This window comes from Stenella coeruleoalba (genome assembly GCF_951394435.1).
Source record: "Stenella coeruleoalba genome assembly, chromosome: 2".
Lineage (NCBI taxonomy): Eukaryota > Metazoa > Chordata > Mammalia > Artiodactyla > Delphinidae > Stenella > Stenella coeruleoalba.
This window is the reverse complement of record NC_137147.1, coordinates 34317858-34342035: the sequence shown is the minus strand read 5'-3', so window position 1 is coordinate 34342035 and position 24178 is coordinate 34317858. Positions and strand designations below refer to the sequence as shown.

General features: G+C 35.1%; 1 protein-coding gene across 15 annotated transcripts in view; it reads left to right on the top strand.

Annotated features, from left to right (window-relative positions):
* GPHN (gephyrin) overlaps window positions 1–24178 on the top strand; it is a 617199-nt gene that overhangs the window by 495803 nt on the left and 97218 nt on the right. For all 15 annotated transcript variants that reach the window (XR_013827354.1, XR_013827355.1, XM_079915075.1 and 12 more), the window contains 2 exons: window positions 43–180; window positions 18204–18296. Coding sequence is in view for 13 of the 15 variants with exons in the window: in XM_079915075.1 (XP_079771201.1) it covers window positions 43–180; window positions 18204–18296 (231 nt within the window). In the remaining 2 variants the exon portion in view is untranslated. The remainder of the gene's footprint in view (window positions 1–42; window positions 181–18203; window positions 18297–24178) is intronic.

Below are 24178 nucleotides of genomic sequence, written 5' to 3'. Positions count from 1 at the left end.
TGTTTCAGCATCATATTCTTAGTTAATTATCTTCCTGTTTAGGTCACAGTGCTGTTGATATCACCAAGGTGGCTAGAAGACACCGCATGTCTCCTTTTCCTCTAACATCTATGGACAAAGCCTTTATCACAGTCCTGGAGATGACTCCGGTGCTTGGGACAGAAATCATCAACTACCGAGGTACTGTTATATTTGCCCATTGCCTTTTATTTTCATTTTTTTCCAAATAAGATTCATCTAACACTAATACACAGTTTTCCTGAAAGAGAAATGTTATTAATCATTACTGCAATTATCATCATCTTGCTTTTTGCTTCTTATTTCTACTCAACTCTAAGATCAATCTTAATGGTATACAGAGTAAAATACCCATAAAGCTTCCTTTACATAAAGAAAAAAAAAAAAAGGAAAAAGTCAACAGTGTTTCTCCTGTTCATCAAAATACCAGTACTCTAAAGAAAGGGCTGTCAGCCCTGAGTGAGAAAAACAGTTGACTGTGAGTCTGCCTTATGTCCTTTCTGACAGAAATGGGAGATAACTAATGTGTCTCGTAATTATTTTCATTTGTGGAAATCATGTTTTTAAATGTAAAATGTAAATACTACGTTAATTTATCTATGGATCACTGAGCAACCAGTCTGATCTCAGTTTTTCTGCTTCATATATCTTCTCATTTTCTGCTCTTAGTTTAGTAGTACATTGAGACCAGCTTGTGGAAAGATAATGGAAGGGTAGTTTTCCCCAGTGTTTTCAGTTTTTAATCAACTACTTCCCTTTCTAAAAATTCAGTTCAGGTGCAATCTGAATAAATTGTAGTTTCTTAATTGTTTTTGTTATACAGATAAAAACAATACAAAAGGATTGCTTTTACAAATAAAGGACTTTATTCACAGATCATAAAATATTCAAATTTCAATGAACATTAGAGAGCATCTATACAGACACCATAATTTTTCTACAAGAAAAGTCAAACTCGGAACAGCAGAAGAGGAATAGGATTAAGGCTCAAGACTTAACATTCTTGGGAATTCCTTTGCAGTCCAGTGGTTAGGGCTTGGCGTTTTCATGGCGGTGGCCCAGCTTCAATCCCTGCTCTTGCTCCGCAAGATGCGTGGCACGGCCAAAAAAGAAAAAAAAACAAGACTTAACATTCTTATTTTTACTACATAATAGTGCTCTTCTTCCAGTGTTAAAATATAAAAAACAATAGTAGATAAAGTAACAAATTATGTGAAAATTAAAAGGCCTAAAATTAGTGAAATATTAAATGCCAAATTCTAGCTCTTTGATCCCTGACCCGACTTAGACAAAAATTATTTTTACATAACTTACACCTATCCTACATCTTTGACTTACATTCCTTTAGATATGTTATCATTAGGTTTAAACCTTTTCTTTTGTTTTTCTTTTATTCCTCATTAAAGGAAATAAAGATAATAAAACTGACTAGAGTGGGGAGTTAGGAATTAACTACATAATTTCAGAAATCAATTTTAATGAAATAGGTTTCTTTCTATTATTAAGTACAGATATTTAGATATTTTTATGTCAAGCAACACTAAGACATCTTCAGAAAATATGAATGTAAAATTAAATTGAAAAAATTTACATGTTATAAAAATAAGTTAACCATCCCTGGCCTCTTGTAATATCAGGGTAGTTTCTCTTAACATCAGTCCTTAGAAAAATCTCACTGTGATGCCAAGTCACATTTAGACAGAAATTCCAGTCCTTTTAAGGAAAAAACAGAACTGGAAATGGCCATTTCTATTTCTCCTCTAGAAAAAAAATAATACTGTCAGGTGGATTCTCTTTTCCTTTCATGTGCTTGTTTCCCCTACATTTGTTCATCAAATCAGTTGTCACTCATAAGTAAGCAAACTCTTCATGGATGGTTAACTTCTTGTCAAGTGTTTCCATGCATGATGATGAAAAATAATAGTTAGGTTTGCATTCAACCTTTGAGTTGGATCAAACTCGATTTGTAATGCAAAAGAGCATTATAATTAAACGTCCTAGGCACTTTAATTAGTTGTTTAGAAAACAACACCATATATAGAAACATAATTCAATTTGTTTAACAATTATCTATTAAAAATCTAAATTCCAGGTACTATGTTAAGTCCAGACAATGCAAAGATGAATAAAATAAAACCCCACCCCATGCATCTCACTGTGTAGTGCAGGAGAGGGACAGATAAACAATGTGGTACATTTTCTCCTTTACTGGCTCTTTTGTAAGCTTGCCTTCCTTTGTCAATTCCTTGAATATGAACTTTCTTTAGAGTGTTTGTCTCTGACCCTTTTCGGATCTTACACATTCACTTCAGATAACCTCATACATGCCAATTGTTTCAAGTACCAACTATTAAGTGATTTCTAAATCTGTATCTTTGCCCAGACCTTGCCTGAGCTCCAAACTCTTACAACAAATGTATACCTGCTGCGAGTAAATTTAACATGACCAATATTAAACTTATTTTCTTTACTTCTACAATACTCATTTCCTCTACGTCCTGTTGAATCTGTCCCTTGTTTGCCATCCCCACTGCTATGATTTTAATTTAGGTCTTTATTATTAACTTTCTGGATTATTATAAAGGCTTCCCTCCCCCAATTAGCATCTTTACATCCATTTTCCAATTGCATACCAAAGTTATCTGTTCAAAATTTGATATTAACATTCCTGCATACAACTCTTCAGTAGTATTCCTCATAACCTCCAGATAAAATTCAAACTCCTTGATATGTCATATAAGGCCCTTTATAATTGGCCACTCTGTATTCTTTTTTTTCTGACTTTATTGAGGCATAATTAATAAATTAAAATTGTGTATATTTAGGGTATACAACATGATGATTTAATATATATATACATTGTGAAATAATTACCATAATCAAGCTAATTAATACAACTATCACTTTATAGTTACTCTGTGTATGTGTATGTATGGTGAAAATACTTAAGATTTACTCTTTTAGCAAATTTCAAGTATACAATACAGCATTGTTAACTACAGTCACCATGCTGTACTTTAGATACCCAGAATTTATTCATCTTATAAGTGAAAGTTTGTACCCTTTGACCAACATCTCCCCATTTTGCCAGTACATGTTTTTTAAGATTAAGCTTAAGAAGCTCTCCTCCATGAAGACATTTCTGGTGTCCACTTCTCCCTTTCCCTAGCTGGGTTAAGTATCCTTCCTCCATGTCCCCATAGCATTTTGTTCATTCGTTTTGTAATAACAATGACTGACATATTTGATCACTCTCTCTCATAAGTGCCCTAATAAACAACACTGGTATAAAAAGCTGAGTGATCTAAATGTGAATCACTATAAATTGAGTTTTGAGCCAAATGTGGCCTGTAATTCTCTTACTCAAGATAAGCAATTTCTCCCCAGAAAAAAGATTAGAAACTCATTCTCACTATACTTTAAATGTTATCTTTTCCGAGGATGTTTGCATTTTAATGAGCAAACCTTCATAGTTCATTTTGATTTCAACTAGATGCACCTCTAACTATTGAATTTCATAGGGGTGAGGAGGACTGAAAGGCCTTCACAGTTCTCTGAAATCCCAAATATTTTGCCTCTGCAAATACTCTGACACCTACAATTATAGAAGCCTGTAGAGGAAAGCCCATGTTTCCTAAGAGAGATCCAGAACCACTGAAATCTATGAGGCAGTTTGCTACTCTAGGATCTCTAAAATTACTTTTTATATGTCTGTGAAGGTTCAACAATAATCCAGAAAACTAAGAATAAATCATGTATACAGAAGTGCTGGTAGTGATGCTCTCAAGGTCATACATATAGGGTAACTCTGTGAAGGAATGTTACCATATAATATATTAAATACTTACAATATTACAATAAGAAGGTAACTTGGAGATCAGGTAGTCTCTCTTACTTTAAAGACAAAGAAATTTAGGACCAAAGAGGTATAATAATGTTCTTAGAGTTAGACAAATTGTTATGATTAAAAACAACTAGAACCTAGGATCCTTGACTCCTAGTCTACTGTTCATTCCATTATAGCAAAGCACGTCTCAAATCAATATGAAAATTATTCTTCTGAAGTAAGTGCCTAGATGTGTAAAGTGTATTGTTTGTTTGTTTTAACCTATTTTGACTACAGGTGAATTTTCTATTGTCTCTGGTCTGCCCTTTAGCATATCTACTATTTTCAGCTCCTATCTGCAAGCAAGGCCTTTAAGGAGCAAGTGCTCCACTGATTATAAATACCTTACTTTGGTTTCTTGGGAGAGGAATACCAATAGAAGATAACATTTGCAAGACTACCATTTATGATTCATCTTTGCTTATAAAATGCGTGACATGAACACATTACAAATTCACACTTGGTACAGTACTAGCTACTGAAAGGCAGATTAAAATATTCTAGAATTCCCTGTAATCCCCAATATTGTTCAGTTAACAATGGAAAAACTATAATCTTTGAATAGAAAGGATTCTGCTTTCTTAGGAGCATTATTTTATAAGCGCTAGGCTTTTTTTTAAGATTTCATGACCAAAGACTTTAGCATCGCTGACCTCAGTTCTTTGTATTTCCACAAAAGACTTAAGCAATTCTAGACAAGGAAGCTTTAAGTTTACTGAACTCAGTTTAAAGCAGTGAAGTATCCTTTTTAGAATATTAACCACAACAGAGGTAGTTCTCCCTGTCTCTGACCTAAAGCAAGATATATTTATAATATATTTTAAAAGAAAAAAAAATATATGAAAATATATAATGATATGCATAGAAGGAGGTATGAAAGAGGAAGATTAGTCAACCTGGTTGTGACATAGGAATAATTCAGCCCGCATTATAGGTCTGATTCTTCTGTGAGTTAATTTTACTCAATTGTGTAACTATAAAAAGAACTGCCCCACACAAGGGGGCTTTATGAGTGCCTAAACAGTCATAATATCTAGTTGAGAAGTTACTGCTGCCTGGCTCCTTTTCTAAAACCATGTGCCCAAAGTTTATTCAACACTATTACTTGGGCTCCACCTATGGGCAAAGAGAAGAGATGGTTTAATATCTATCTAAGTATTTATATGTATGCAAGAGAGACTGCCCCATGTGATAAAGTAATTTGCAGCACTACTATATACTCTTTAAGTTCCAAAGTCGATCATTGAATGAAATGTAATATTGACTGCTTGGAAGAGCTATCCATTGTCTAATCCTTGAATCCTACTGAGATATATGGATATAGTTGCTGCTGTAGCAGAGGGGTGTACCTGACGTTTATTCCTTCAGTTCTCAAGTATTTGCTGCCAGCTGGGAGTCCTTAGCATTTTCTAATCAATTGCGTTTTTCTCTTCAAATCCTTTCCCTTGCCTTACTCAGGCTTTTAGAAAAAAACTTGAAGTAATGCATGTTTTTCTCTTTGAAGAGATGTAAGTTCTGCTGGTAGGTTAACTTGATACCAACTCCAAAAGCAGAACTAATCCAGTAGGGATCTAATTTACCTTAAAGATAGAAATCCCTATATTTAGCATGAGTACAAAATAAAAATCTGGCCAATTTTCTATTACTAGATTTATATTGATAACCTTAAGCATGAAGCTGTTCTTTCTTTCCAAATGAAATGTTTTATTTTTCTTTCCAAGATATTTTAAAGATCTATAAAGACCAGATGGTATATGTGTGCTTCAAATATGACTTTTCTTGACTCTTCTATATACAGCTATATGTTAAAATGACAGAAATATTCTTTTTTAAAAAACCTCTTATTCTTGCCCTTTAAAAAATAAGTTTACTGAAATACAATTCATATACAGTATAATTCACCCACATAAATTATACCGTTCAGAAGTTTTTAGTATATTCACAGATATGTACAGCCATCACCACAGTCAGTTTTAGAATATATTCACCTCAAGAAGAATCCCCATCCCCTTTAGCTATCAGCCTCCTCCTGTCCCCGCAGCCCACCATTCAGCCTTAAGCAACCATTAGCCTACTTTTTATCTCTATGGATTTACCTATTCTGGACATTTCACATAATGGGATCATATAATATGTGGTCTTTTATTACTGGCTTTTTCTACCTAGAATAATATTTTCAAAGTTCATCCATGTTGTAGCATGTATCAGTATCTCATTCCTTTTTAAAATATTACTGTAGTAAAAAAAACATATAAAGTTTATCATCTTAGCCATTACAGTTCAGTGGCATTAAGTACATTCACATTGTTGTGAAACATATCTCCAAAAGTTTTTCATACTGGATGCGTGAAACTCTTTACCCATTAAACAACAACTCCCTTTTTCCTCCTCATCCCAGCCCCTGGTAACCACCACTCTACTTATTATTTCTAATAATTTGACTATTTTAGATATGTTATATAAGTGCAGTCATACAGTACTTGTCTTTTTGTGGCTAGCTTATATCACTTAGGATAATGTCCTCAAGGTCTGTTCATGTTGTGCCATGTGACAGTATTTAGATATATACACCACATTTGTTAATCCATTCATCTGTTGATGGACATTTGGGATGCTTCCAACTGTTGACTATTATGAATAGCCATACTATATGAACATGGGTGTACAAATATCTCTTCAAGACCCTGCTTTCAATTCTTTGGGATATATACTCAGAAGTGAGATTGATGGATCATATGGTAGGTCTATTTTTAATTTTCTGAGGAAACTTCTGTTTTCCATGCTGGTTGCACTATTCTACAATCCTACCAACATTACATAAGGATTCCAATTTTTCTACATTCTCATCAACACTTTTTATTTTCTGATTTTTTGATAGTAGCCAATTTATAGATGTGGGGTGATATCTCATTTTGATTTACATTTTCCTGATAATTAGTGATGTTGAGCATCTTTTCATAAGTTTATTAGCTATTCATACATCTTTAGAGAAATGTCTATTCAAGTCCTTTCCCATTTTTAAAAATTTTTTAATTTTAGTTAATTTGTAATGTTCTGTTAGTTTCAAGTGCACAGCGAAGTGATTCAGATATATATATATGTGTGTATATATATATATTCAGATATGTGTGTATATTCTTTTTCAGATTCTTTTCCATTATAGGTAATTAAAAGATATTGAGTATAGTTCCCTTTGCTATATAGTAGGTCCTTGTTGTTTACCTGTTTTATGTGTAGGAGTGTGTATACGTTAATCCCAAACTCCTAATTTCTCTCTCCCCCGACCTGCTATCCCCTTTGGTAACCATAACTTTGTGAGTTTGGGATTAACGTATAACGTTTATCTATATAACGTATAGATTAACCATAACTCTATGTGAGTCTATTTTAGTTTTGTAAATAAGTTTATTTGTATCATTTTTTTAGAGTCCACATATAAGTGGTATCATATGATATTTGTCTTTCTCTGAATGACTTACTTCACTTAATGTGATAATCTCTAGGTCCATCCATGTTACTGCAAATGGCATCATTTCATTCTTTTTTTTTTTTTTTTTTTTGTGGTACGCGGGCCTCTCACTGTTGTGGCCTCTCCCATTGCAGAGCACAGGCTCTGGACGCGCAGGCTCAGCGGCCATGGCTCACGGGCCCAGCTGCTCCACGGCATGTGGGATCTTCCCGGACCGGGGCACGAACCCGTGTCCCCTGCATCGGCAGGCGGACTCTCAACTACTGCGCCACCAGAGAAGCCCCATTTCATTCTTTTTTAAGGCTGAGTAATATTCCATTGTGTATATACACCACTTCTTTATCCACTCATCTGTTGATGGACGTTTAGGTTTCTTCCATGTCTTGGCTATTATAAATAGTGCTTCTATGGATATTGGGGTGCATGTATCTTTTTGAATCAGAGTTTTCTCTGGATATATGCCCGGGAATGGGATTGCAGGATCATATGGTAACTCTTATTTTTAGTTTTTTAAGGAACCTCCATACTGTTCTCCACAGTGACTGCACCAATTTACATTCCAACCAACAGTGTAATTGGGTTCCTTTTTCTCCACACCCTCTCCAGCATTTATTATTTGTAAACTTTTTAATGATGGCCATTCTGACTGGTATGAGATGATACGTCATTGTAGTTTTGATTTGCATTTCTCTAATAGTTAGTGATATTGAGAATCTTTTCATGTGCCCATTGACCATCTGTATGTCTTTTGTAAAGCAATGTCTGTTTAGGTCTTCTTCCTATTTTTTGATCAAGTTGTTCAGTTTTGGTTTTTTTTATATTAAGCTGTTTGAGCTGTTTATATATTTTGGAAATTAATCCCTTGTCAGTAGCATAATTTGCAAATATTTTCTCCCAGTCCATGGCTTGTCTTTTTGTTTTGTTTATGGTTTCCTTTGCTGTGCAAAAGCTTTTAAGTTTAATTAGGTCCCATTTGTTTATTTTTCTTTTTATTTCCATTACTCTAGAAGACGGATCCAAAAAAATATTGTTGTGATTTGTGTCAAAGAATGTTCTGCCTGTGTTTTCCTCTAGGAGTTTTATAGTATCTGATCTTACATTTAGGTCTTTAATCCATTTTGAGTTTATTTTTGTATGCAGTGTTAGAGAATGTCCAATTCCATTCTGTTACAAGTGGTTTCCCAGCACCACTTATTAAAGAGACCATCTTTTCTCCATTGTATATTCTACCTCCTCCGTGGTAGAGTAATAGACCATAAGTGTGTGTGTTTCTTTCTGGGCTTTCTATCCTGTTCCATTTATCTATAAGTCTGTTTTTTTGTGCCAGTACCATACTGTTTTGATTACTGTAGCTTTGTAGTATAGTCTGATGTCAGAGATCTTGATTCCTTCAGCTCCGTTCTTCTTTCTGAAGGTGGTTTTGGCTATTTGGGGTCTTTTGTGTTTCCATACAAATTTTTCAATTTTTTGTTCTAGTTATGTGAAAAATACCATTGGTAATTTGATAGGGATTGCATTAAATCCATAGATTGCCTTGGGTAGTATGATAATTTTAACAATACTGATTCTTCCAATCCAAGAATACGATATATCTTTCCATCTGTTTGTGTCATCTTCAGTTTCTTTCATCAGCGTCTTATAGTTTTCAGAGTACAGTCGCTTGCCTCCTTAGGTAGGTTATTCCTAGGTATTTTATTCTTTTTGATGTGATGGTTTCCTTAATTTCTCTTTCTGATCTTTCATTGTTAAGTGTATTAGACATGCAACAGGTTTCTGTATATTAATTCTGTACCTAGCAACTGTACTGAATTCATTGATGAGCTCTAGTAGTTTTCTGGTAGCATCTTTAGGATTTTCTATGTATAGCATCATGTCATCTGCAAACAATGACAGTTTTACTTCTTTCCCAGTTTGGATTCCTTTTATCTCTTTTTTTTCCCTCTGTTTGCTGTGGCTAGGACTTCCAAACCTATGTTGAATAAAAGTGGCCAGAGTGGTCATTCTTGTCTTGTTCCTGATCTTAGAGGAAATGCTTTCAGCTTTTCACCACTGAGTGTGATGTTAGCTGTGGGTTTCTCATAGATGGCCTTTATTATATTGAGGTATGTTCCCTCTGTGCCCACTTCTGGAGTTTTTATCATAAATGGATGGTGAATTTTATCAAAAGCTTTTTTCTGCATCTGTTGAGATAATCATATGGTTTTTATTCTTCACTTTGTTAATGTGGTGTATCACATTGATTGATTTGCAGATATTGAAAAATCCTTGCATCCCTGGGATAAATCCCACTTGATCATGGTGTATGATCCTTTTAATGTATTGTTGGAGTCAGTTTGCTAGTATTTTCTTGAGGATTTCTGCATCTATGTGCATCAGTGATATCGGCCTGTAATTTTCTTTTTTTGTGATATCTTTGTGTGGTTTTGGTATCAAGGTTATGGTGGCCTCATAGAATGAGTTCGGAAGTGTTCCTTCCTCTGCAATTTTTGGAATAGCTTCAGAAGGATGGGTGTTAACTCTTCTTTGGTCATCTTTACGATGATTACCATGAACACTTTCTCGGGTAGATTGACTCTCTCCACATCACTTAGTGCTTCTTCTGGGGTTTTATCTTGTTCCTTTGTCTGAAACATCTTCCTCTGTTGCTTCATTTTGTCTAAATTGCTATTTGTATTTTTATATATGTGGTAGATTGGTTACGTTTCTTGACCTTTGAGAAGTGGCCCTCGGTAGGAGATGTCCTATGTGTCCCAGCAGTGCACTCCCTTCTTGTCACCCAAGGGCCAGGGGCCAGCTGGTCTGTATCTGGCCTTTGTTCTTGGACTCGATATGCAGGCTGCAGGACTGTAGTTTTCTTGCCTCTGGTGTCTGTCCCCTGGTAGATGAGGATTGTCTAGAGGCTTGTGCAGGCTTCCTGGCAGGAAGAGTTGGTGCCTGCCCCCTGATGGCTGGAGCTGGGTCTTGGTCTTCTGGGGGGCAGAGCCATGCTTAGGGACGTGTCTAGAGGTGGCTGTGGGCTCAGGAAGTCTTTAGGCAGCCTGTCTGCTGATGGGTGCAGCTGTGTCCCTATCCAGTTTGTTGTTTGGCCTGAGGCATCCCAGCACTGGAGCCTACATGCTGTTGGTGGGGCCAGGTCTTGGTGGCAAAATGTCAGCCTCCAGGAGAGCTCACACAGATGAATCCTCCCCGATATGTCCTCCACCAGTGTCTCTGTCCCCAAGGTGGGCTATAGTCACCCCTTGCCTCCCCAGGATACCTTCCAAGACCAGCAGGTACGTCTGGCTCAGGTTCCTATCAAATTACTGCTTTTGCCTTTAGTCCTGGTGTGTGTGAGATTTTGTGTGTGCCCTTTAAGAGTGAAGTCTCTCTAACACAACACTGTAAAGCAATTATACTCCAATAAAGATGTATTAGAAAAAAAAGAGTGAAGTCTCTATTTCTCCCAATCCTGTGGAGCTCCTGCAATCAAGCCCCACTGGCCTTCAAAGCCAAGTGCTCTGGGGGCTCCTATTCCTGGTGCCTTTCCCATTTTTAATTGGGTTATTAGATCTGTTTGTTTTTGAGTTGTAGGATTTCTTTATGTATTCAGGAGATTAACCCCTTATCAGATATATGATTTGCAGATATTTCTCCCATTTTGAAGTTTGCCTTTTCACTCTGTTGATAGTATCCTTTGATGCACAAGAGTTTTTAAGTTTGATGTTGTCCCCTGTGTCTAGTTTTGCTTTAGTTGCCTGTGCTTTTGTTGTCATATTCAAGAAATCATTGCCAAATCCAATGTCATGAAACCTTTCCTCAGTGTTTTCTTCTAAGAGTTTTATAGTCGTTGGTTTTACATTTAGGTCTTTAATCTTTTTTGAGTTAAGTTTTGTATATGGTGGAAGATAAAAGAGTCCAGCTTCATTCTTTCAAATGTGGCTATCCAGTTTTCCCAACATCATTTTTTGAAAAGGTTATCTTTTCCCTGTTGAGTGGTCTTGATATCCTTGTCAAAGGTCATTTGACCATATACATGAGTGTTTATTTCTGTGCTCTCTATTCTATTCCGTTTGTATTAGACAGAGTTCTCCAGAGAAACAGAACCAACAGAATATATATAGGAAGAGATTTATTATGAGGAATTGACTCACATGATTATGGAGGCTGAGAAGTCCCATGATTTGCCATCTGCAAGCTGGCGACCCAGGAAAGCTGGTGTTATAATTCCAGTCCAAGTCCAAAAGGCTGCAAACCAAGGGAGTTGATATAAAGCCCATCCAAGGGCAAGAGAAGACCAACGTCCCAGGTCAAACAGGCAGGCAGAAAGCAAAAGGGACAATTTTTTTCCTCCACCTTTTTGTTCTATTCAGATGCCCAGTGGATAGAATGATGCCACCCACAATGGGGAGGGCAATATACTTTATTGATTCCACCAATTCAAATACTAATCTCATCTGGAAAAACTCTCACAGACACACCCAGAAATAATATTTAATCTAGGTATCTCATGGCCAGTGAAGATGACACATAAAGTTAACTATCAAACCATTAGTCTATTTGTCTGTCTTTATGCTAGTGCCACTCTGTTTTTCTTACTGTAGCTTTGTAATATGTTATAAAATCAGGAAGTGTGAGTCTTACAACTTTGCTTTCTTTATAATCGTTTTGGCTGCTCGGGGTCTCTTGAGATTCCATATGAATTTTAGGATGAATTTTTCTATTTCTGCAAAAAATGCCATTTGCATTTTTATTGAGATTACATTGAATCCATAGGTGGTTTTAGATGGCATGGGCACTAAGAATATTATGTCTTTCAATCCATGAACAAAGGATGTCTTTCCATTTATTTGTATCTTCTTTATAATTTCTTTTCAGCAATGTTTTATAGTTCCCATTAATACCTCACTCCTTTTTATGGCCAAGTAATATTTCATTTTATGTATATACCATGTTTTATTTATCCATTCATCAATTGATGGACTGTTGGATTGTTTCCATCTTTTGACTGTTAATGAATACTGCTGCAATTAGTATTTGTGTACAGGTTTTTGCATGGACATATGTTTTCATTTCTCTTGGATTTGTCCTTGCCTTTTAAGAAGAACTGAATTTAAGTAATAGCAGAGACTCCTCTGGAAGCCTAGGCTGCTATAAGTCATTTTAAATATAACCTGTGTTTGTTGCTTTGATTAACCATAAATGAAAAATACAGTTCTCTTTCTTCAGAATCTTAAGAAACCAAACACACACTTTTGTCACACTCACCACCTTGAGAACTCTTACACACAATTTTGCAAATACTTGCTGATATATTACTAACTGAATATACAAGAGTAGTAATCAGAGGGGCAATAATCAAGGAGAACCTACTGTCTTAAATGGGGTCTTGAAATAGGTGATAGACATTTATTGATAACAAAAAGAAAGATGATAGTCCAGGTTTAGGAAAGTCATGACTGTAAGCATGGAGGTGAGCATCCATTACACACACAAAAAATGACTTGCTTAGAGGAGTCTAAGTGGGAAATAATGAGAGTAGGAGTTAGCAAGATGTCCTTCTCCATTTTATGTACTCTCTGGTTGAAGTTGGTTGTATTTGATTGATATGACCTTTTTCTCTATTTACCTGACATTTCTTTCCCTCCTTAGTTCTAATCATTAATGTACTCAATCATTGACTCAGTCATTCAACAAACATTTACTGGGTGCCTTTTAAGTATCAAGCACTGTGCTTGGTACTGGGGATACAATGATGGATGAGATATGCTGTGACAACAAGGAATTCGCAACCTGATGGAGAAGTCAAGATAGTTTCACAAACAACCGTAATGTAATGTGGAAAGTGTACCATAACAGATGGATACAAATGTTTTAAGAATATGAAGACTAAGTACAATCCCTCCAAACTATTCTGTATCTTGTCACTAGGCAAGTTCATAAAACGTTCCATTATCTCTGAAGAGACTTAAACACTGCTGGGAGGTTAACTTGAAGTCATTACTCTGCTTAAAAATCCTACATTGGATTCCCATTTTCATAAGATTAAGTTTAAACTCCCTCGATCCTGCTTCCGTTGTCTAAAATGTCCCCTCCTTTCTGCTACTTGGTTCTTACTTCAAACTGTGAAACTCAGCATAGATACCTCATCTAGGAAGATTTTCTTGATGTTCCACAAATTGTTGGTTAGGTGTTTTTTTCTGTATGCTTCCGATATTGCCCTGATCATATATCTGTCACTGTCCATATCATACTATCTTGTAATCATATTTTTATTTTTCCATATCCCCCTCTCTCACATGCACCGTTACATGTGAATTCCTTGAGGAAATCAGCCAGGTCTTACTAATATTTTTGTCCCCAGTGTCTAGCATATAGTAGGTTCCCAGTGTTTGATGAATGGATAAATAAATTGGTCAATGAACTAACTTTTCCTGTTTAGAGACAGAAGGCCAAAGACATGACATCTGAGCTGAAACTTAAATGTTGCCTAAGATTCACTAGGGGGAGAAAAGAAGAAGGAAAAAAGGTATTGCTGTCCAAGGCAACATTATTTGCAATGGCATAGAAATAAGAAAAAGCCCACCATGTTTAAGATGTGGCAAATCATTCTTTGTGTCAGAAACTGGACACTTGTCAAAAATAAAGTTCAATCTCAGTATAAACATTTTCAAATTACGCTAGGCAAGTCTTATGCTAGCACTACAGAATTCTTAAAATAGGATCTGTGTATTATTTTGTAGCCTAATGAAGCTTGGATAGATTGTAGCATTTAAATAACTTGCTTATAGGATGTAAAGAAAAGGGAACCTCCTCGTCCACTGTTGGTGGGAATGTAAATTGGTACAGCCTCTGTGGAAAATAGAATGGAAGTTTCTCAAAAAACTAAAAACAGAACTACCATATGACCCAGCAATTTCACTCCTGGGTATATATCCAAAAAAGCAAAAACACAAATTCGAAAAGATACATGCACCCCAGTGTTCATGACAGCATTATATATGATTGCCAAGATATGGAAGCGGCCTAACTGTCCATCAGGAGATGAACAGATAAAGAAGATGTTACACACACACACACACACACATACACACACACACACACACACACACACACACACACACTGGACCACTACTCAGCCATAAAAAAAGAATGAAATTTTGCCATTTGCAGCAACATGAATAGACTTGGAGGGCATTATGCTAAGTGAAGTAAGTTAGGAAAGACAAATACTGTATGATATCACTTATATGCAGCATCTAAGAAATACAACAAATTAGTGAATATAATAAAAAAGAAGCAGACTCACAGATGTAGAGAACAAGCTAGAGGTTACCAGGGTGGGGAGGAAAGAAGGAAGGGGCAAGTTAGGGGTAGGGGAGTAAGAGGTACAAATTATTAGGTATAAAATAAGCTACAATCATATATTATACAACACGGAGAATATAGCCAATATTTTGTAATAACTATAAAGAGAGTATAACCTTTAAAAATTGCAAACCACTATATTGTACACCTGTAACTTATAGAACATTTAAAGCAACTATAATTCAATAAATAAATAAACTCACTTATTCTTGTCATATGTACATCTTCTCAATCCAGAGTTATTATTTGAGCCTCCTCAGATTTGAGGGCTATTTCTTAGTGTTTATGTGTATGGTAGGCTGGGGGTAGGGGGTCAATTATTATTGGAAACTTACGGAACAGAGTTTTTACTTTAGTTTCCAGAATCTAATTTTGTCAAATTATGATTGAGTAGACTCTATACCTTAGGAACCCTCCAGAGTGGAATTGCACAGTAAGATATATGAGTAACTCAGGCATTAAAGGGAGAAATCAAGTCAGCTGATACTCTTTTCTCTAAATTGGCTGTCAATGAGAACTTAGTTAACTTATGTTAAGCCACTACGATATCTACAACTGTCAGTATCAATAGTCTTTCATACTTAGCATACTAAACATTCAACCTCTTTCTTTCTGGAATACAGGAATAAAAAGAGCCATCATGAGCATGTATCACTTCTCTTGGGCTACTGGCAAGGACTTAGGAAGGAAAAATAACATGTGCTAGCTGTTGATGCCATCAGTTCTTTGTAGTTTTTGTGATGGTGGTAACACATACATAAAATAAGATTTACCATTTTAATTGTGTTTAACCGTACAGTTCAGTGACATTAAATACATTTACATTATTCTGCAGCTATCATTACCATCCATCTCCAAAACTTTTTCATCTCCCCACACTGAAACTCCATACTCATTAAAAAATAACTTCCTATTCCTCCCTCTCCCCAACCCATGGCAACCACCATTCTACTTTTTGATACTATGATTTTGATTTTGAATATTCTGATTACCTCATATAAGTGGAATCATACAATATTTCTCCTTTTGTGACTGGCTTATTTCACTTATTTTCACTTATTTTATAATGTCTTCAAGTTTCATTCATATTATGGCATATGTCAGAATTTCCTTCCTTTTTAAGGCTGAATAATATTCTTAAATGTACATACTACATTTTGTTTATCCATTCATCTGTCAGTAGTCACTTGGGTTACTTCCACTTTTTGACTACTGTATTGTGAATAATGCTGCTATAAAAATAGTGCACAAATATCTGTTCAAGTCTCTGCTGTTAATTCTTTTGAATATACACCTAGAAGTGGAATTGCTGGATTATATGGTAATTCTATGTTTAATTTTTTGAGGAATCACCTTGTAGCTTTTTTAAACGTCAGAGAAACAGAGGAAGAGCTGTACGTGGAGAGTATGTAGCTATTGCCATTGTAATAATGATTGATGCTCTAAGATCTAAATTTCAGTCCTACCTTAGCCACCTGTGAAATACATGACCTTGGATAAGTTACTTACCCTGTTTAAATTTCTCTTTTTTCATCTGTAAAATGAATATAATAATGCTTTACTAGATTTTTTAAGGATTAAATGAGATTATATATGTATATGATATTAGTTAGTAACTTATAAAATGCTATATAAACATTTACTAGATTAACCGCACCAGCTGCCAGAAAAACTCAGCTCTGGTGCTATATTTGATTATTAACCACTGTTACTGAGCTATTCCAAATCCCAGAAAATTATTCTCTTAGCATCTGAACTGGCATAACACTTATATTTTCATTCGGCACACCTGACCAGAATAGTTTCAGATAAGGAGCTACCCCAGGTAGTTTATTGTGACCCTGGACAGATGTCATGGGGCTCAGTACCAGAGACTGCCTTATAGCTTCAGGTTCATTTGGGAGTTAATGTTGTATATGTGAATACAAACCAGACCCTCTGGTCCTACCACTTCCCTGGTCTTACAAAGTATGGTCCATAGCTACAGAATAGTTTCAACCTCCTGGGAGTACCTACAGCTAGAATCTGCTAAGAAGTTCTCCCTTCCAATTCAGGTGTCACTTTCCTTAAAAAGAAAGAGTCACTATCACTATCACTGTGGATCAGAGTACAAAATTTATAATCTGTCTGTCCTTACTTCTTTGTCCTGGAATCTAGAAACCAGAGGCTCTAGGTGGCTAAGAAGGACAAAGCTAAAAACAAAAAAGAAACAAACAAAAAAAGACTCATCCAGCTCTGGAAACAATGGAATTTTCTAAATCTATACAAACATCTTATGTAAATCAAGTTCTATATTACTTACAGTCTTTGGAGAGAAGCTTGATTTTTTTTCCTTCTCCTCTTCTTCCTTCTCTATCTCCTATTAATTATTCTGTTACTTCTTTAGAATAATAACAATAGTAATAATAATAATAAGGACAGATTCTGACTAGAGGATTTAAGGAATTGGTCATGACTCTTGAAACTTTTATTCTTTTTGGCACTAAATCAAACTTCTGAGCTGTAACCAAATGTGATTGTCATCCAGAGTGGATGAATAGTGGTTTGAATAGTCACTTCACACAATAGATCAATGGTGCTCTTCTTATAGTCACTAATTTTTTTTAGGTTAATAAAGCCAGAATTTTGGCTAAAGTTAAATAGAATAATAAGGAAGCTCCTTTCTTTTCTTTACTTTTCTCTTCTAAAGGAAAAAAAGCTCTAAAAATTACATGTGATCATTGTAGAAAACTTGGAAATTTTCAGAAAATTATAGCAAAGGGTATAAAATTATACATAATTCTAACATACTGCAGTAAACAAATACTTTATATTTTCATGTATGCCTTTCCCATCTTTTTCTATTGCTCTATATACATATATCTTAACATAGTTAGGATTATACATTGTATATACAGTTCTGCATGTTTTTAAAATGTATATCATAAGAATTTTCCTGTGTCAGTGAATATTTTTCATAAATATTACTTTAGCCTGTATAATATTTTATCATAAGGATACATCATTGTTTAAATTTATGTATTGTTAAACTTTTGATTTCTTTCCATTTCTCACTAATGTAAGCAACTCTGAAATAAACATGTACAGAAAGATTTATCCATTTTCTTAAGATAGATTTCTAGAAGTGAAATTACTGGGTCAATGTCTATGACTGTTTAAGAATTTACTTTTTAAAGAAAATCATCTTTGGATTGTTAAAGGATTAATGACACATCAACTTGAACACATCTTTGATGACTGTGTAGCTACTCATATTCAAATAATCCCTGGAAGCATTGCTATTAATTGACTGAATCTTAATCTTTCATTTCAGACACTAGGATGCATCTCTTCCTTCTGTCGCCTATTCCTTGGGATAGAAATCAGGAGATCTGACTGAGCGCTTATACAAGCCTTGTCAGACAAGTACCTATGTCCATCTTGTTTAGGACTACCTGTTTAACCCACTGCACTTAACATCGATATTTTCCTTCTTTTCTCTTACAGATGGAATGGGGCGAGTCCTTGCTCAAGATGTATATGCAAAAGACAACCTACCCCCGTTCCCAGCATCAGTAAAAGATGGCTATGCTGTCCGAGGTAAATATTTTGGTTTTCTTGAGTATCAACATACTCACATTGTAATTTGGGTTTTTTTTTCAGATTTTTGGCTAAGCCCAGGTACCTAATGACTATTACATCTATTTTCCCCTTGGCTGTCAAAATAATTTTATTCACAGATAACAATGTTAACCTACACCTATATATTTTCCAGCACAAACTTGATTAAAACTTTTCAGTGACAGTACTATAGTTACTTGAAAATTCTTACTTACAGATAAATATGTAGAGGTTGATAAAGACACTGTATCATGATTTATTCTTTCGGCCTCTACACATACCAGATGGCAGACAGTCTTGGTCTGGAAGTCCAAATGTTTTCTAGTTGAAAACATCTGTATGGTCCAAGAAAGAAGAGCAAACTCCCAACACAGGGATAAAGTGGGGAATTTTTTTTCTCCTGCTTTAAACTCAAACATCAATAAGGGCTTCATAGAAAGCAAGCATGAGGGAAACCTCTAATTCCCTAGAAGATTCCATATTTCAAGGCTCTGAAGCCCCAGATGGTACCAGCAGCTCATGCCTGTAGAGTTGCCTGGGATTGCATGAAGCTCAAAAGCAAATACTAAATAGCATTTGCCTGCCTGAAGTCCAATCTACGAAAGAACCCAAAATGAAAATGCAGCTGAATTGCTTAGAAACTATTATTGGTTATTAACTCAAGGCTGGTATCATTGAAGAAATGCCTAAAAACATTTCCCAGTTTATCAGAGCTGTTAAGAAGGCCAATTCCTTTTTGATGGTCATTTATGGAGTCCCTTACTTGATTTTTTGGTTTTGGATTTTTTTTTACTCTATCTAGCTATTAAAATAATTTCTTCTTTCTTGTAATTAAATACATTCATTGACCTCCTCCGTGTTCCATTGCCATATCTTAGCAGTATCTTTCTCTGTTGGAGACAGTAGAACAAATGGTTAAGATTATGGACTTTGAGTGATAAAAAAGTGAGTGATAACAAAGTAAGAGTGATCTGGGTTCTAGCACCAGTTCCATCTATGTAAGTTTGAGCAAATCACTTAAACTTTTTGAGGCTTGGTTTCCTCATCTATAAAATGGTGATAATTATAACAGTATTTATCCCAACAGGTTATTGTGAGAATTAAGTGAGACTGTAGAAGGCCTTAAAGTATATGGCAAACATACACACACCAAAAAAGCACTCAATCATTTTTTTAATGTATAATAATAGTACCTATTATTACTATTATTATTTTTTATTTTTTTATTATAATTATCACATTTTCTTAAACCATCTCTGAAAAAAGGATAACATTTATCTAACTGTTATTCTCATAAAATGGTGGAGAGATTAATTCCTACTAGTGTATTCTTTCTCAGGAAACTGTCTTAAATGCACCTCATTCAGCTCTATCTCACAAATTAGAGTATTTCTGAAAATATAAATAACAAATCCCCAATGCCTCCTATGTTTTCTCTTCCAAATTCATTTATTCTATAGTGTTTATTATAATGAATATTATCCAGAAAGAAATTTATTTTAGTCTTCTGATAGCCTCACTGGCTCTTGTTTCTTATTCCCTCTAAAATGTAAATTCTGTTTGAACTTATAATTGGTAGCCATATTGGATTGCTATGAAATGATGAATTCTTACTTCCAGAGTAGAACAAACAACTACAGCAGATGAAACACCAAAAGGACAAGAAAGTCTATTTTTTATATTCTCGGTAATGTAAAGTAAGAGAAAGTGAGAAAATAAATTATATTAGGCAGAATTATTCTGAAACAGAAAGTTGTTCTGTGATTTTTAGATGAGGTAGCAGCCGCTCAATAAAAAGAAACTATTGCTCTTAGCTTTTCTAGTTAGCCCATGTGAGCCAGGAAAGAGCCTTTCTGCAACTGTAGATTCTATCAAAGAAATTTATATATAAAATTACCATTTAGTATATCATTTATTTTGTTTTAGAGTGGTGTTGTTTTTAGTTATTTCACACACATACGCAAGCACACACACACACAAACATTTAAAATGACATCTCACGGTATAAAATGTTCAACAGATAATCCACCATGCAGCTAATTCACATTATTTCTTTCCTGTGAAACATTGCTAGTTCTCTAAGATGTGGAATGTATAACAGAGACATAACAGATAACCATCATGGATATGGTTAAATTTCAAAGTAGGAATGACTGGTTAATTATGATCAACATAATTAAGGCAGCAGAAGTCATCAGTGAACAAAAAGGCATGGTCTTAGTCTTTTCTGTGTTATAATACCAACCCCAGGCAGTGTTTTGGTAAATATCCTTGAGGCTATTGTTGTGGCTCTCTACCTCTCTACTTTGTATACCTTCTTCTCTCCACCCCTTCTTCCTTTACTCCCACTCCTTTCTCCCCACTCCCTTTATTCTCCTTGTTTTTCTTCTCCTCTGCCTTTGCCTTAGGCCTTCCAGTAATAACCAGTGGCACCTGTGAGCATTGCTAACCCTCTAGGTGTAAAGAGGTTGCTAACTTGCTCTGGATCACTAAGCATTAGCCAGTATCCTTCAGAAACATGTGGGATAAAACTCCAAACCAGTTGGAGGATCACTTGCTTTAAGGTATGTGGGTTGAAAAATCAAGACAGTAACAAATAGCTAAAGAAATAGGAACAGCTTTTAAAAAATAAGAAAGAATAGAGTATAAAGAAGATAGGAATCAAGTGATGATGATGTAAACTAATAAACCTAAAACTACATTCAGGAGGGAATGAATTTGAATGATGAAAGAAGAGAAAAGAAAATGAAAGTAGCATTTACCAGTTAGAAGCAATACAATAGTTTTATTCGTATTTTTGAGGAGTTATTTCTCCCTTCACACTGATTAAGCCAACCACCTTCTGGATGCATTCACACGCTCCTATAGAGATGTGGGTGCCCATTGTCTCACAATTGCTTCTTAGATGTTAATAAAGGTAAAAATATCTCAGAATACCAAATTCACTCTCTTGAAAATGTTCAATTTGAAAGGCTTATCACTTCAGAATTAGTTTTGGGATTATTTAAGAAAAGGGAAAATTATAAACAAGCCAGTAATTATTTTGAGAACCATGTGCAACAAACAATTCTGGAAAATTATATTAAGAGAAATCCTTGCCATTTAGGTTAAATAAATATTAAAGCTTTTTCTTTTATACATTCTGATTAAATACATGCTTATGGAAAATACAGAAAATCAAAAAGAACATTTTAACCCATCATCTCACTGTCTAGCTACTATTAACATTTTGTTGTACTTCCTTCCAGTGTATTAAAATGCATACTAAAATTCGGTATAACCTTTTTGATTTTGAGCTATTTCTTATTCTGTCACAAAAGTAATGTTTTAGAGTTTCTGTTTTGTCCATTTAAATCCTGTTTGGCCATAGCTGGTTTTCCAACTCATTTGACAGCCAGTGGCCTTCCACTGTAGGACACTTTGGATGAAAAAGAAAGCCTTATGATATAGGAGTATTACTCATGTGAGCAGAGAGATAATTTTGAATAATTAAGTTAATCCCCAAAAGCTTAAAATAATGTATTTAAGGAAATAATATATCTTTTCTCAATACTAACAATATATGGGCATTTTTCTCCTGGAAGATGATGGTAAAGAATACAAAATGCCTTCTCATTCATCTGTTCTACTCCTTGCTCCCTGCTTTCCAGGCAGCAGATTTAAAATTCCAAACAACTCACCTGATTTAATCCCTCAGTATAACTGCAGCAAGTATTAATCCTGTTGTGCTAGTCTTGTCACCTACCCTTGCCACCACTCCAAACTCATGCTACAATGTTAATTTTAGTATACACATAAATATCAATACTATTACCCTGTTGCCTATCATCCAGTCTTAGACAGTTTGGTTCTATAATTAGAGATAAACAGAATATTAGTCCTTCTGCCTTATTCCTCTATTGAAGAATAGAGGTGCCTAGGACCTCTGAAAGTTATGCTATCTATGGCCTCTGTTTATTCAGTCCTAACATGGAAACGATGAGGCTTTTGTTATTGAAAATAAGTGAATAGCTATAAAGGATTTCAAGAGAGCTCCCACATGGCTGGAAAATGAAAATGAGGGATAATTCTAGGGCAAATGGCTTGAGGATTTTCTATACATTGCCACAATGAATAGTTATCTAATGGTATCAATTTTATATCAAATGATATAATCAGAAATCTTCAAATAAAGACTAAAAGTGTTTTCTGGACATTAAAAAGGTGGAAGTGGGAGCAGTTTCACGGTCTAGCATTAAGCATTATACAGTGCATTTGCTGTTAGGATTTGGTTTGTATTGCTTTTATCTCTTCCTTCAAATTAAATTCTACAGTTACAAAACAGAAAAGAAAACTTATTAATAGAAATGCCAGAATTAGTGGGGGGAAAGAGTCTAAGCCTTTTCAGAAATCCTTGGAATCCATCCATCTTTTCTAATGGCGTACTGTGGCTTACTTAATTTCTTTCTAAGCTTTAGCTTCATCTGCCACTGTACCTCCACTTCTGCCCCCTCCCACCCAAGCTGGTAGAATTCATCTTGAAAATGGCAACTTTTCTTTTACCTGTCTCTTTAATAGATATTTTAAAATAAATATCGGTAAGCTAGGTAGATTGATCGTTACTTTTCTGTCTTTATAATAAATAGTTAGCCTTGGTGTTGATGTAAAATCAGGACTTCCGTTGTAGTTCACTGATTTTTTATTTCTTAAGTTTTCTCTTAGTCTGAATTTGTCTGTATTCCGTTCAATCTTACAGTGCTCTGCTCCTCAGAAGGGGTAGTCCATGAACCAGCTGCATAAGCATCAGCTTGTTAGAAACGTAGAACCTCAGGGCCTGTCCCAGACCTACTGAATCAGAATCTGTATTTTAAGATCTCCAGGTGATTTCTATGCACATTAAGGGTTAAGAAGCACTGTTATAAGGGAAATGGTAAAAATGACTCCTCCGTTGGTACCAGGGACTTTCTATAATGTTGGCTGACTGAGCCTTCCTTATCTAGCATGTTTCCCAGGTGGAAATTTTCAGAGCAAAGTGGAGAACATAGTTAAAGTGAGATATATTCTCTCCCCAGTCAGTGTACCTTCCTTGGCAACAAATCATCTTGCTTCTTAGAATCATTTAAAGGCTCTTTCAGTTGTTGGCCTCCCTGACACTCTATATCAACCTTGCCCCGGATTATCTCTAGCCACTCATTATATAATGACATTTGTTTGGAGCATTTGTGCAGAACAGTGATATGAGCATTTTGAGTGTATGTATATTTGCATGTGTGGGGAACAGGAGACAAGAGGAAGACTGAAGAGCAGAGGGTTTCAAAAAAGAAATAAAGGAAGTGATCCCTACCTACCACACATTTATAAAATTATTTAAGAAAATTTACAAAGCACAATACTAATGTGTATAAGACAGTTTACAAACTTCCCACCTAAGTATTATGGAAGTGCCAAATTGATTTCTTTGTTTTATCAAATATTTACTGAGCATCAGTGATGAACTAGGCACTGTGCTAGACATAATCTAAGTTATATAGAATTAAGCAGAGCAGTCTTTCTGAACATTCTAAAGATGGTGACTGTTGACTCGTATTTTGAAGAAAACAATATACATGAACCAGCAGAAAATGGAATGCATTCAAAATACAGCATTTTGCAGTGGAAAATATTATTTATTGTTCATTCATGCATGCATCTTTCTACAAAGATTCTTAGGAGCCACACTCATTCGTTTCTTGAACTTTCGAATACTTCGTATATTGAACATTTATTGAATACCTATTATTCAGCAGGTACTAGGAATTTCCCTGAGACAAATAAGCAAATGGTTACAAATACATCAGGAAGCCATAATTAGAGTTATTTCAGGAATACACTGTGGAAACAAA